Below are 14,986 nucleotides of genomic sequence, written 5' to 3' on the forward strand. Positions count from 1 at the left end.
AATAGCACTGATGCAAATGTGAAGCCTCTTCTCTCTCCTTATGTAAATGGATCTCGGTAGCCTCCGTGGCAGTGCTCGGTCCCACCGCTTCCAAGTGAGTGGGCTAGCGCCGGAGCTGCGCTCTCCACTGCTGCTGTCTGGGTTGTGTAGGTGTCAAGCGCTTCGGAAGGCTGAGATCGCATCCTGTTCTTTCGTGTCCCCCTCCGCTCTGCTTCGGGGCTCCGGAGCCGCGTTATTCGGGGGAGCGGGGCACTGGTGGTCTGGAGATGCACTGACGCTCTCTTCCCGCCCGCAGGTGTTCCAGTCCAAGGAGGTGCCGGAGAGGACGTCCACACCTGAAGACTCCATCCGGATGACGAAAGGCATCACCACGGCAACGGCCAAAGCCGTGGCTGCCGGCAACTCGTGCAGGCAGGAGGACGTGATCGCCACGGCCAACCTGAGCCGGAAGGCGGTGTCCGACATGCTGACCGCCTGCAAGGTAAAGGGTCCCCGGGGGACTGCGTGCTGTGTGCAATGCGAGGGGCAGCGACCTGTGTGCATGGCTGGAGTGATGCTCACGCTTGTATTTCGTTTACAGTCATTCACCTGTTTTGTCGATTCTGCACTTCAGCTGGTGCTGTGCATTGGCAGTGGGGGCAGGTACCTGGGGCCCCGTGCTCAGCCCACCTATATGGGACCCTGCGCCCCTGTTGGCCAACAGCTTTGTACTTAGTCGTTGGCGCTGTTTTTCTGTCCCCTCAAAAGCACTGCGGGACGCACAGTGTCTCGCATTCGGTTCTCCGCCTGTTTGAATCATCTCAAAGGATAAGCACCTGTCACTCTTTAGGCCCCCTATGAGCTGTAAAAGAGGTCCTTGTCGGTGGCTGGCTGGGAAGAGCTTCAGCAGAGGAGGGAGCTGGCCAGGGTAGCTTCAAGGCAGCTACTGGGACGTGTTAACGAATAAACAAACTCCATGCTGGGATTCTACCCTGGATGTTTAGTTCTCCCATTAACCCTGTTTCAGAGTGCTAACATATTGTCTTAGACTGCACCACTCCTGTTTGTAGCGATATCTAGATATTTACTTCAGATTCCTTTTAGGTGAATATATCTTGTGACTGGGCACTTCTCCCCTCCTTCTGGTAATAACCCCTCCATTTTTTAGCCCCATGTTTACTACCAGTTTTTACACTGAATCTAAATACTCCCAATCTTGCAAAAAATGGAGCAGAAGAATGCGTACAGGAAAGTGATTGCCCAAGAGCACACATTTTGGCCAAATAGAAGGCCAGGATTAAAACATTGTCTCCTGGTTCCACCTTTCGACTAGACCTCAACTGGATTGGCAGCGATTCTAATGGCAAGGCCAGACGTCTTCTTTTTCTTGGGAAATACCACTGTGATGTGGGCTCTGCCCAACTTTAGAGTAGAGTGTTTATTTCCATCATAGTCACATGAAGTGGTAAAGCTAAGATTACTTGTGTCAAATATCCTAGTTCAATGGCCAAAACGTTCCTACTGGACCATGTCCTGTGGCAAAGGGTAGTTACTGGGCAGTATGCTTGGTAGATATCGATACTTACTGCTGGTGTTCCAGACATCAGCAAACACTATTTTGTTTTATCTAAATACTAGAGGTGTTCATTTTCTAAACTTTTCTCACAAAACTTGCGGTTAAGGCTTACTCCAGAAGGAATGAATAGTAATCGCACTCTGTAAACTCAAACTCCAGCAGAGTTATCTCGGCACACTTCCCTGGGCCTCACAGTGCTGTGTCATATCTGCGAGGCCCATGGAGGGATACTCTTCTCTCTAAGATTTTGCAGTGCTAGACCATGGCTGCGAGGCCCAGACCAGTAAGACTACCTCCCAAGGTCCTCGTAGCACTGGACTATTGCTGTGAGGCGCAATACAGAGGGCTCCCCTAAGCCTGGGCTCCCTTCCCTTTAGCTCCCTTCCCTTCGGCTTTGCAGCACTAGATCTTGATTGTAAGGCCCCTGTGGAGTGAGTTGCCCTTACCTAGGGCTCATAACTACGGTGTAGGACTTTGAGGCCTAGCAAAAGGGGACTCACTCCCCTTGGGCTTCGTAGCCTTGGTCCAGTGCTGAGAAACCTAAGGGAGATCAAAACTATTAATTAATTCTGCATCATGCTAATTTACAAAAGGAAATGTCCTCTACAACCACCTAAGCGTATGATAATGATTAGTATCAATGTTTAAAGGCTGAAGAGGGCATTGATAGGGGTCTTGTAGCAATGATTTGGGGCGTATGCCATTAAGCTGTTTTAGCCTACATCTCATTGTACTATGGTAGTTTATGGTATTTAACTGTGTCTCGAGTGGTGCCTTCAAGTAGAAACCAATCTGTTTTCATCTGTTTAGTTTGCCTTCATATCTTTCACATCCTTCTTCACCTCCTTCTTTTTTTTTGCTTTCTTCAGTGCCTACATATCTTATATTGCACTGAGTATCTGGGAAGCCAAGTTAGAATTTTAATCCACCCTGCCCCGTTAAGGGCATCCTACATGTTGCAGCACACCACTTTAGTGCCTGAAGAAACATGACCAAACTCCCCCACCCTGATGGAAATCTACTGACTCCTCTTTTTTTTTAATACCTCTTTATTCAGTTTTCTCAGAGAAAAAACAGTAGTATAACATATCCCCCAACTGTCAAGGAGATGTGAGCGAAACATAAAGCAATTATTACGTAGGTCTTTCCGAGGCATGAGCCAGAACATGACACCAACACAGCTATCAGTCTTTTTCCTTTCATTGTTCTCATCAGCATCCAAAACCCAGCAGTTTAGCTTGTGGCTCAAGCCCTCTCCACCCTCCATCAGCTGTGTACTTGCCGCTTTTCCTCACTCTCCCTCTTCTCCCACTTCTCTCCAGGAACTCCAGATCTTCTCGAATTTGTGTGGGCAACCTCTTGCCTGGTACATACGTTTTCCTGCCCCCATACACCAGCCCATGCCTTTTTCCACTCCCATATAGTAGGCAGAGTTAGCGCCACCAGTACTTCACTCTATCTCTACGAGCCACCAACAGGCCAGGTGGCAAAATAGGGCATAACATTCCAGGCTTTGTTCACCCCAAATGCCTAGTGAGACCTTTTGGGTTTAGCCCAAAACTTCTGATGTTCTATCACCTACCCTTTTCCAGTAGGCCTCAATTTTTGGTCCTTGCCACAATTTCTGCATTAGAGTGCCCTTCTTTCAACAGCCCCTCAGGCACTGTTCGTCTGTTGCTTGACCCATACGGAACAGGCGGGTCCTCCACTGGCTGCTTTTGACAGCCTGCACCACCTTCAGCACTAGCTGCATCATGGCTGGCCATCATAATACATTAATAGACCACAAACCAGCTACCTCCCTTATCACTCATTTACGTTATGCCTGGCTTTGACCTTCTACAATGCTCAGCTACCATTTGGCTAGTTTTGCCCTATAGAAATACTACATACATGGCACCTCTGCTTACTTGGATGGTAAGCTCATCATCTCCAGTGGCTCTGCACAGGCACCCTGCAAAGTCATCTTTAGACAGAAGATGAAGTGCAAAAAAGATAGAAAAAAAAAGCGAAAGGTCTTCCCCATCTATGCATCAAGGGTCCTGAATGATATCCCCTTATCCATCTGGTAGCCCCAACCCAACTCCAGTTTAGGAAGCAACTTAATATTCTACTCTTTAAAGAGCACTAGATCATGATGCAGTAATAGCCCACAAACCCGCTACGAGTCCTATCACATGTTGACTTCGTCCTTGACCTGTACAACAGTCTGAAACCCTTTGGCAATATACATTCATAATAAACTAATCTGGAAATAATCTGGTAACGCCTGTGAAAGAAATGCTTTGGAGAGACCTAGGAATACACTCCACCCTGTGTGACTAATACAGCACATTTCCCCTTAATGAACCTTTAAAATGTTTGAACTTAATTTGTTAATAAGTTAATATATTTATATTTTTATTATTTAACTGCTGGTCTTGTGTTTACTGTAAATACAGTTTTTACTTTGTTTCTTTTCTAATGATATCTGAAAGATTACTGTTGTACTTTGAGAGACTGAGGCATTTGTTCCTGTTAATTGGGTAGATGAGGTAAGATTTACTTAAAACTGCATACATTTCATTTTTTTATTATGAGAAAACAGACATTAGGCATGTGATCTCCTTTCCCCTGTTACCTCCTAATTTTTAAGCTACTCCAAAAAGAGTGTGTTTTTGAGCGCAGAAAATTAATAGAATGCCCCCTCAAAGTGCATGTGAATTGAGGATCTTATAAGGCCACGGATGGCCCTAATGCCAACTTATGCCAGGATTTGCCCTCAAGTTACTTCTCGGTGATGCCGCAGACCTCGCCAGAGTAGTTTAGAACGGCATAGCATCATTGGCAGACTGTGCCCCGTGTGAAGCTGTGGCCAGTACCGACTCTGGACTTCTCAGATGTGCTAACAGGTTATTGTGAAGAGATCACTAGCTGGCATCCTCCATAGCAGTTCAACTCCCAGAGTGACAAATGTGGGAATTATGCAGGCATCTGCATTCAGTGCTGATTTTAATTATAGAATGTAAACCATATACATCATATCCCTTACTGTCTTTCCTTGAACAATCGCGGAGTTGATTTATTGCTTAAATAGTTTAATTTTTTGTAGTGTATACATGTTTTTTGGCAGCATAATGTATAATTCATAAGATTTCAGAGTAATTGTAGCACTCAGACTGCATGCAGGAAGGAGGTACTTGTGAAGGTGTTCTTCACAGTGGATTTCAGTTATTGAATGCAAACCTTCACATAACAGTGGCTTTGTATGAATATTATCACATTTGATCCTGAAAGTAGACTTGTACTCCTGGGGGTGACTACAGCAGAGTAAAGGATTAAACCCAGAGAAGCATCAAACCTATCTGGAAGATGTATAAATACAGGAGGGAACCAAGCAGCAGGCATGGGCCAGTTCAACCCTAGGAATAGCCACGCTGCAGATTCACTAGTCATATTTTCTTGGGTTTGAGATGCTCAGATTCCGAGCTTTGGCCCAGTTTACCCTCAGTTGAGATTTGCTACACACCCCAGCCACATGGTTCTGTATACAGTAACATATGGAGGGGACTGCCTTTTCCACCCTCTAATTTTCTTTAATATTTCAGAATCATATCAGAATAAATGAAGATAATAGAAGTCAGATCAGATTATTTCATGTGTAGTAACCCATTAAAGCGCAGTGAATTGATTTCATACTATCAAACACCCAATAATTGTGGATGGGGACATACAAACACCTCAGAGGGGGCTCATTAAAGTCCTCAAAATATTAATGTCTCTTGGAACCACCTTTGTGGGGAGAAGCAGGTGGAGGGACGTGCAAGTAGTTCACTATTCCTCTGACAGCTACCATTTGTTTTAAATTTTGCCAAGTGTGAAGGATTAACACAGGGAAAGAAGAAAGCAATTAGGCAATTTGCCTGTGGAGCAATGTTCTTCAAGGAATGGAAGAAACGTTAAGGTAGTATGCAGTGGTCTCCAAGTACAGTACACAGTTGCTGAAACCAGAGTCAAAACAGCTTAATCAAGACCAATAGAAAAGCAGAGGAGGAGTGAGACCCAAAAGACAACTATTATACAGGCCAAAACTCAGCAATGCACATCTGAGCCAGGAGCCAAAGTACAGAAGGGTAGGTTCGGGATACCAACTATAAAGTAGTAGAGAAGACTCCATATCTAAAACAAAAGAATGCAAATCTGAATCAGAAGTCAAAACACAGAAAGTACTTCTGACTGAGGAGTCACAACATAGCAGTGCAGAGCCAGAAGCCTAATAAAAGATATCCGAACAAATACAAAGGGCAAAACAGAGCAAGCAACAGCGGACTCTGGATCTGAAACAAAGTACTCAGCTGTACCCAACATTGCACATCAGTCAGGCTCCTGAGCACTGAAGAAAGCAGACAACTAACTGGGGTAATTACAGCGACTCTAACACGTAGGCAGAATTAGATAGTTGTTCAAAATGTTTATCCAGAGTAATCCTATACTTTTGACCATGCTCAGGGTACTCGTTGAATAAAGGTAAAAACTCTTGGGTGTGCCTTGTGACATTTTTATAGAACAAACTGAATCCCTCTTATCCATTACAAAGAGTTTCCAATTCATGATGAATCCATCCAATTGGTATCCACTTACCAATGATGAAGCATGCTACCCCAGAGTGGACGAACAAAGTGAATGAGCAGATTTCGACTGGCAAACTACAAATGGGCTGACCATCACAGAGTGGCCCACAACATCTTCAACCAGTAGAGCATGCTCTGTTTTTCCACCATCAAGAATGCACATTGTTGACACTACAGTGTGTAAGGGTTTTCACCAGAGAGGTCAATAAGATGTATTCAGTCTATGATGGAGCAAATGTCTCCTGTACAAGCTCCCACTGTTACATCTCATGTCTCAAGTCATGAAGAAAATCTGTGTGGACCAGGCTCTAGGCACTTTGACAGCCCAGGATTGAGCAAGGAGTGTGTGCTACCCTAGTCTTCTCACCTTGAGCATTTGTCCTGGTGGCCTGGTGTAGAGACCTTCTTGAGTCTGACCAAACTTTCTGATGTGTTGTTAGTTTTATTGTTAGGCCAACAAGATCTTGCAGTGGGCAGAGTTTAAGGCTAGATGTTGCCCATTTTGTGCTTGCCAGACCTGCTTTCCCTCTTCATATCACATGTTGTGACACTGTTCCTGAACTGAACTCTAACATGCATGTTTCCCACAAAACCTTTTGTAATTCCAAAAATGGGACCTTAACTGGATTTTGCAGTTTCTCGTGTGTGCTCCATGAGCCTATGCTCCACTGTTCCTTGTGGCTCTAAACCATCAGGGCAGTCTTTCCTTCTGATTGTGGTTACGTCAGTGAACTACAGGTGTACACCACCTTTTTCCTTGATCAGTTGGTGCTGCGGACCACGACTGCCTTTCTACCTAAAGTGGTATTGCCATTCCACATAGGGCACTCTTTCAACCTATCAGCATGTTTCTCTCCTCCACATTCCTTGAAAGAGGAGGTGAGACTTTTGGACTGAACCACAAATAAGCCTTAAGGTTTTATGATGAATGCCCAAGGAGTATTGTGTCAGTGATCATGGAGTTTGCTAGTGCCAAAAAGGAAAAAGACATTAAATAAAAGGACTCATCCTATGGATATAGATCTATTGCACTCTAGCCATTAAAAAGACTCTGAAGACCTAAGGGCCATCGCCACCAGAGCTAAGGGCACTGCGATGGCATGCACCAGGGCACCTGGACATCTGTCAAGCTGTGACGTAGGTGTCAGTGAAAAGCTCCATCAGGCACTATTGCCTTGACAGCCAGGTCTGCACAGAGGGTCACTTTTCCGTACCGGTTTTGCTGGATGTTTTGAGTACACTTCTCAGATCCTCCACCTCTTGGGAAGTACTGTCTGAGTATTTAGTCTAAAGATGGAGACTCAGCATTTAGAAGTAACTCTCCGTCGATAACTCCCTTTCTGGTGGATACTTCCCTGTCTTATCAACTCGTCAAGATAAGCCACAGTTTCTGCTCTCTCAGTAAGTGAACAGTGAAGGTAAAGGAACAGTTAGTGTTAAAAGTGCAGAGCAGCCTTGACTATAACAGTTAATCTTTTTTTGGGTGAGATTAGAACTGTAGCTGTGTGTTTTTCAGAAGTGCACAGAAAATCTTTTTAAAAGCTTCGATTTAGTAGCCAAGTATGTATAAAAAAAATCTTGAATCCCTTCCTACAAAACAAAAAAAGCATAGTTTCTCCTGAAGGCAATTCTGGCAATCATTGGCAAAGCCTTTAAAACATTGCAAAGCTATTGGCCTTGCAAATTCTTCTTTGCATTGGCAAAAACAAACTAAAAAAAGAAATGACCGCCTCTGTGTCATGATGCATGCACACATATGTGGCCACCTTGGATTTTATGTTTTTTTAAGGAAACCATTCCAAGATGGCCATAGGTGCAACTAATAAAGAAAAAGCATTGTAAGATGAGTGCCTGGAGGCTATACCTAAACGTGAGTGCTGACAGATGACTGAAACTTCCAGCAGGGACCCTTATTATGTATAGGGTGCACTGTCCCTGTTTGTGCCACAATGCACCATCCCTGTTTTCGCCACGGTGCACCTTTTAAAAGGTGCGCCTGGTGCAGACTGGGATAGTGCACCCCTATTATGATGAATACGTTGCTCCAGAGGAGCCACCATCTCTCGCAGCCCTGGTGCACCAGTGGTATCACCGTTACAACAAGCATTTTCAATGCAACGGGTCTCGCATTTGCTCGAGTTAGAGCTATTTGCGTTGTAAAGAAAAAAAAAATCAGCGCGATCACGCTGCATGGAAAATAAACAGTTCATATGTTCTTTAATTATAGACATACAGAGTCCACCTTGATACAAGAAAATCGTCCTTAAATTTCGATAATATATACAGCAAACACAGCCAACACGTGTTTCGTCTTATGAGAATGTATTCCCACAGACTTCATCAGGGCTTATAATCAAGTATGTATTATGTGAAATCTACTCATTTCCAAGCATTATCTAGTAGAATCTTCATTACGTGTATAAAGTCCTACATTAAGTCATCTCATACAGGAATCTGCTTGTATTACCTATCTATCAACAATATCGTCTAGGAATCAAAAGGAGAACTCCGTGGTGCGAATGTAACCACGGCATTCCCAGTATCTGAAAATCTCATCGATGAGACGAAACACGTGTTGGCTGTGTTTGCTGTATATATTATCGAAATTTAAGGACGATTTTCTTGTATCAAGGTGGACTCTGTATGTCTATAATTAAAGAACATATGAGCTCTCTATGGTGTTATTCCACACTGAAGATTTGAATAATTACGTACCTTCAATTGTACGATCATGAGTGCCCTGACAACCTTTTAGTTCATTGTTAGTTTCCCTTGAAACATTGGAGTATTAAGGAAGATCCTCTTGCCAGGAGCACCGTGACAGATTTGGATTGTCAATATGATTTATGGACTCACTGTGAGCGCCCAATTCCTATGACTTGCTTCCTATGTGCTTTTGTCTTAAATTGGAAAATAAACAGATAAAGTAGTCCGGACACTATGCTGAAAATATCGAGCCTCGTATGTTTTTAGTAGTTTACCAGTGCTGTGTAGGTGGGCTAAACACCGGAAATGGCATGCCGTTTGCATGCCTTTCACAAATGAAAGCAAGCGGATTTTAAAAGGCAAGCCCACAAACCAATGTAAGTGACTGACATGACATGGGTGTGGTTGGAAGCCCAAAGAGAGATTACAGAATGGGATGGAGCGCTTTGCGCTCGCCCATAAAAAGGGCCGCTTAAGCATCTGCACCACGTCTGTAATCCGAAAGTGCACTGGGGACTCACAAAGTGGGCACATACACCTGTTGCGCCCACGGAGCACATTGCGTATTACGGTCCTAGATGTGTATAGCTGAGGGCCATGAGTAAAAACAACAGCCAGAATGCATTGCTGGTCGTGTTTCTTTTCAGCAGAGAATCTTCACTTGTTTACATGTTACCAGAGTGTCCGGCATTTCCTACGACTATAAAATTGGAAGCATTCACATTCTTTTTGGAGTCCTTGCATGTTCCACTAGAGATGAGGAATCATCTTTCATTTTAAGGTATTACTTTTCAGTGCCAGTTTGAGAGTAGATACTCGATTTACGAAGTGACTTAATCGTCTGAGGACCACGTGCGGTACAAGTGCCTTGAAGTTGGAATTCGTAGATTTTGTTTTGCATTTTGTTCATGGTTTTCTGTATTTTCTTTTGTCCATGTTGGTACGGCGCTACTTAGAACCTAAAAGCCATACAGGGCTTTTAATGTAGAACTGCAGCAAATACCTGTAAAACTACTTGGGTCCGGTGAAAGGTCGCCAACAACGCTGTTTTATTACTTAAGGGCCATAGCACTACCATACAGATACAACTCCATTTTCCTGTTTCAAAATGGGAGAAATGCATCTTGGTAAAGCAGTGAACATGCGGTACTGTAACTGCTCTGGTAGTCAGGCTATGTGGACGACATCAGTTTGGGATGTGTGTAATTTGCAGTTACTTTGGAAAATACAGAATATCAAGTGTCCCCCTCTGGCCACTACTCCTAGTTTATTTATTTGTACTTTCTTCTAAAGCGCACTAGACCCCAGGGGATCAGCATTCTGCACATGAACAACAGTGATGAAGTGTTACAACACATTACAAGCAGCTAAAAAGAAATTTATAGGCGCTTCTACAACCAAGCGTAAAAATGAGAATATAGGTGCGAGGAAATGAATGTGCAGTCAGTTAACATACAAGAAAATTTGACGGATGTTATACACAAATTAGCAGACCCGAAGAAGCAAGGAGGGAAAGCAAAACAAGCATTTACAATACAATGGATCTCGCGTTTGCTGAGTTAGAGCCATTAGCGTTGTAAATTTCTAACTTGCCACTTAAATTAAAAATGAAAAGTAAAACAGTTGACGTAAGCGAGCCAGTTCCAGGCGCCATGGCCGGCATGAGCGCGAAGGAGAGACACAAAAAGAAAAGAAAGTTTGCTCCCAGTCAAACGTATCAGCAAACGTGCAATTATCCAATTAACAGGGGCAGCCTGAAAGGAGGTAACAAAACCGCCCCAAGTATTATTCAAAGGCAAGCCCATGAACGAGTGAAAGTGATGGGCGTGGTTAAAAGCCCATAATTCTTACAGGTCGAAGCGCTTGTGCGCTCGACCTAAAAACAGCCATATAGGATGCTCAATGTGTTCATACTCACAGCGGAGAGTAGGATGGAGTAACCAAGAGGACTATAAAATGAAGATACAAAATAGTGAAAGGAAAGCAAGCTGGAACTGTGAATCAAGCAAGGGGGTTGAGATATACACAACACAGATATTAGGTAAGGAGAACAGAGAATTGGTAGAAAGGTGAAGTAAGGGGCGTTAGGAATTAGAGATTGTAGAAGAGTTCTGAACTTGTTTGAAGACAGTGTTTCAGTTTTTTGATATCCTCAGCTTTAGAAGTGATTCGATTAGCGTGAAAGGACATGAAGAGATTTAAGTCACACCATAAGTTCAAAGATATTACCTTGGGAGACTGTGCAGGAGTAAATTCTTTAAAGAGCTATGTTTAATATGTTTAAATATTTTTTTTACTCATGTTACCGGTAACTGTTACTGTTTTCCCTAAACAGACTTATTAATCAGTTTTAACTTCACTTGAACGGCAGCACGCGCTATTGATCACAACGGCACCTCTGAAAGTTCTGTACATAGTACTTACTTCTCAACCTCCTTTCACTTTTACCACTTCTCTATAGATTTCTTGTGTTCTGTAGCACCAGTTGCAATGCGACCAAAACAGGTGTGTAGATATTTTAGTGTTTACTTTTAATCTTTATTTTTGCGAAATCCTGTTGTAAACCATGCCACTAGAATTTTATTTCAGACTTGATAAAGTCCCTTGCTTACCACACAGGTGTAGAAACATGTCGGCTGGTATATTCCTACAGTGTTTGAAAAATGAGTTTGATTGCCTGAGTTGTCTTTTATGTCGGAGGAAAAATAAACCTGGGTGCACAGCAGCCTGATGTCTCTTAAGAAATTGTTCCTTGACTAAAGGATCATGCAGGCCACGAGTATTATAGTCTAGGATTTATGACTTAATCTTTTTAAAGGTCTTTCTTTGCACTTACTACTACCAACCATGACCAGTGACTTGTTCTTTATAGTGAATGAATGATGTTGTTGCAGATGAAAAATAATTAATGCCAAGCTGATTTTCTAATATACATTAGAATAGTGATCCGCTCTGCTACCTGACCGTGAAGTGTTTTGCGGACTTGAGAACAATTTGTTTATTTGCTTGAGGTCAGTTGAAACATGACTATTAGTTTAGTGACTTCTTATTCCGCCCCTGGCTTGTGAGATTATAGGAGAAGAATCACTTTACGAAGTGAAAGGTATTTACCATAATACATATGGCGCCCCAAGGCTGTATGTATTTTCAGTGTCTTTGCACATTTTCATATTGACAACGTACCCTTATTTCCTACTCAGGCCCCCCTGTGGCTTCCTTTCAGTAACCAGGTGGCTACATTGTAGCAATTGAACATGTTGTAGCACACAGAATGTGTAGCTTGAGCAGAGTCACCTTTGACCTTCCATAGTTAAAAGTAGAGAGCTTCATCCCTCCCAACTCCCATCTTATCATTTCTGAAAGATTTTTATCACATCAAGCACCACACTTTATGGACTAGGTATACTTAATGAATTATGGTAACTTTTCCTTTTGTTCTGCCATGCCTTATTTTTGTGTACTACCTGATTTGTTTTAGATAATTTTACTTATTCTTCCCCTTAGCAAGCTGTGTACCACCCAGATGTGAGCGAGGATGTCCGTGCCAAAGCATTAAAGTACGGAACAGAGTGCACGCTTGGATACATAGAACTTCTGGAACATGTTTTAACGGTGAGCTGAATTCATAATTGACCAAGCATTTTCTATGCATAAAATATGTGGTCTTCTTGAAGCCATGATTTGTTTTTGGTAGGATGGGAGACTTTAGTTTCAAAGATATGATTTATTATATAGAGCCTTTGATTCAACTTACCACGATTTTCTGGGATGTTTGATCCATTATTTGAAGGGACATTTACATTATTTTGTATTTTTAAGTATGGGTTTATTCAGCGTAGTTGTAAAGCAGACATGGTGCTCACAGTGTACATAGAGTGGGCTTTACGTCAGCCCCCCTCTTCGTTTGGCTTTTTTTGGGTCAGCCATTGGCCTGAGACTTTGCCAACTACATCTTGGTTCAGGGTGGTGGAGACAATCTCCTTCACCGCATGCTATTAGTAAAAGGTATATCCTTCCACCCTCCTTATGATTGCATTGCAAAGCACGATATGGACTGTTTACCACTACCAGTCGGTCCATCTGTTGGCTTCTTGTTGTTTCTCCCCATCTTCCCTGTTTTTCACTTGTGCACTGCTCCTCTTTGCTTTCTTTTATCCCTCCATCTTTCCCCTATATGTCTCACCCTTATTGTTCTCTTCCCAATCTCCTTCTTTCCTTGTCCTCACTCTCTGCCCCTCACGGTTTGTTGATCCCTCCTGCTCACGGCACCTTGTCATCAGAGCCGCTAGGACCAGTGGATGGCCAAGAAGTCAACGTTATGTTCCTGTATAATTTCACTTGCAATTCCTCCTTGTTGCATAGAAAAAAAGCCAGTTTGTATTGGAGGCTCCCTTGCCTTCATAACAGTCCTGATTTGTTTACTTGTAAAATGAAGGTCAGTGACAAGAACGCCTTCATTATAACCTTTTGTTTCTTGATGGAAACCAAAGAAATGCTACAAGTGAAGGCCCCCATTACTTCCTGTCTTTATTTCACATAGAAACCGAAAGAGGACTGGATTGAAATCAAGGGTTCTTTCAATATTGACCAGTTATTATTTTTTGTATTTGTATGGCTTTAATGTGCTAACGTGTGCATGCAACACAATATATGTCAGAGCTGTGGGCCTTGCCAATGCTTGTTAGTTATTTACGTGCTTTATTAAATTGCTTCTTCGCACTTGGGTGTGTAGCCATCCTAAAAGAAATGCACGTAGATTTCAGCAAACTCGGTCGCTTGCGTAAGCAGGAGAGGATTGTGAGCCGGGTTGTAAGCATGTGCTCTCATTCGTCTATTCACTTCTGGTTTCCCCCATTCGCTTTGCGATCTGTAGGCTCACTGTGGTTGTGATTTCTTTCTTCACTTGTACACACCGTGCGTTCCTACAAGTACCGTCTGGACTTTGCTAATTGAGCATTCTTAAGTCCTTAGAGGCGGTTTCCATGGAGCGCCTCTCTGTGTGATGTGGTGAAACTCACCCGATCCCGTCCCTGCTCTGAAAGCTTCAAGTGTATTCCTTCACCTAAGGGTCTGTTTTCTGTTGGCACACTTCATCCATGAGAACTTCTCCTGAAAGATCGAGGGACTGAATCCCACCAGCGAATGGTCTGATCCATTGTGAAGGTTGGAGTGAGCTCTGTATTTTTCAGGTCGTAATGATGCCCGTTCTTTTATTTTGCACCGGTGTGAGGGAAACACTCTGCTGGATTTATTACGTGATAAAAAAGGGTGTCTGCACTTTTAAAAAGTTTATTTACTGTATATACTGTATATCTGTGATACTGAAAGACACGTTGTCACCGTTCTAGAAGATCCTTTCTATATGCAAAGTTTACCAAGTCTAAGATTCTCCCCCTAATACCTTCAGAGATGAGCATTATTCGTCAATGACCTAGACACCCCACGTTTCTGTCTAGTGTGTAAGATGCACCTTTATGTGTTGATTTCTACTATTTGCTTAATAGTTTCAAGGTGGTTCACTGAGACCACTGCGTGAATGAATGGAGCAATAACTGTTGATCTCATCAAACGAAAAACAAAAGTCCAAAGTAGGCAGCAGCAGAATCAGTGCTCACGAAGATGTCCCACACAGACTGGGGGAATGAATGGGTGGGCGATGCTTAGGGTTGAAACCTAATTGTGAGTGAATATTTACACAGGCAGGGGACCAGAAGGTACAACAAAGAAAATCTGATTTGAGAAAAGAATGTAAACGAAAAGCAGAGACCAGAAATATTTGGTCATTCAGAAGTCATGACTACCAAACGTATAATATATGAGAAACATTTTTTTATGTTTTCCTTAATAGATTAGAAATGGCATTGGTAAAGCAATCCAAGAATATGCAGATTCTGAAACATCTGAACATGGTGCATCTCAGAACTACGTAAAAAAGTTGTGCTTTGGTTTTTCTGTACTTCCTTTTATTTCCCCCCTCAATGAGATATTCTGCTTGAAGTGGTTTGTAGGCTCCAAGTTACCACAGTCGTTTAGAGGGTAGAGAGGATGGGGTACATGTTTCTAGTCGGCACACTTGTTCCTGCCTAAAAAGACAATTAAATCGACCCTATGTCCT

General features: G+C 42.9%; 1 protein-coding gene across 6 annotated transcripts in view; it reads left to right on the plus strand.

The window, feature by feature from the left end:
• Nucleotides 1-14,986, plus strand: part of TLN2 (talin 2) — a 1,094,076-nt gene that overhangs the window by 991,721 nt on the left and 87,369 nt on the right. For all 6 annotated transcript variants that reach the window (XM_069221982.1, XM_069221985.1, XM_069221980.1 and 3 more), the window contains 2 exons: nucleotides 296-481; nucleotides 12,376-12,483. In XM_069221982.1, the coding sequence (XP_069078083.1) occupies nucleotides 296-481; nucleotides 12,376-12,483 (294 nt within the window). The remainder of the gene's footprint in view (nucleotides 1-295; nucleotides 482-12,375; nucleotides 12,484-14,986) is intronic.

This window comes from Pleurodeles waltl, chromosome 3_1 (genome assembly GCF_031143425.1).
Source record: "Pleurodeles waltl isolate 20211129_DDA chromosome 3_1, aPleWal1.hap1.20221129, whole genome shotgun sequence".
NCBI lineage: Eukaryota > Metazoa > Chordata > Amphibia > Caudata > Salamandridae > Pleurodeles > Pleurodeles waltl.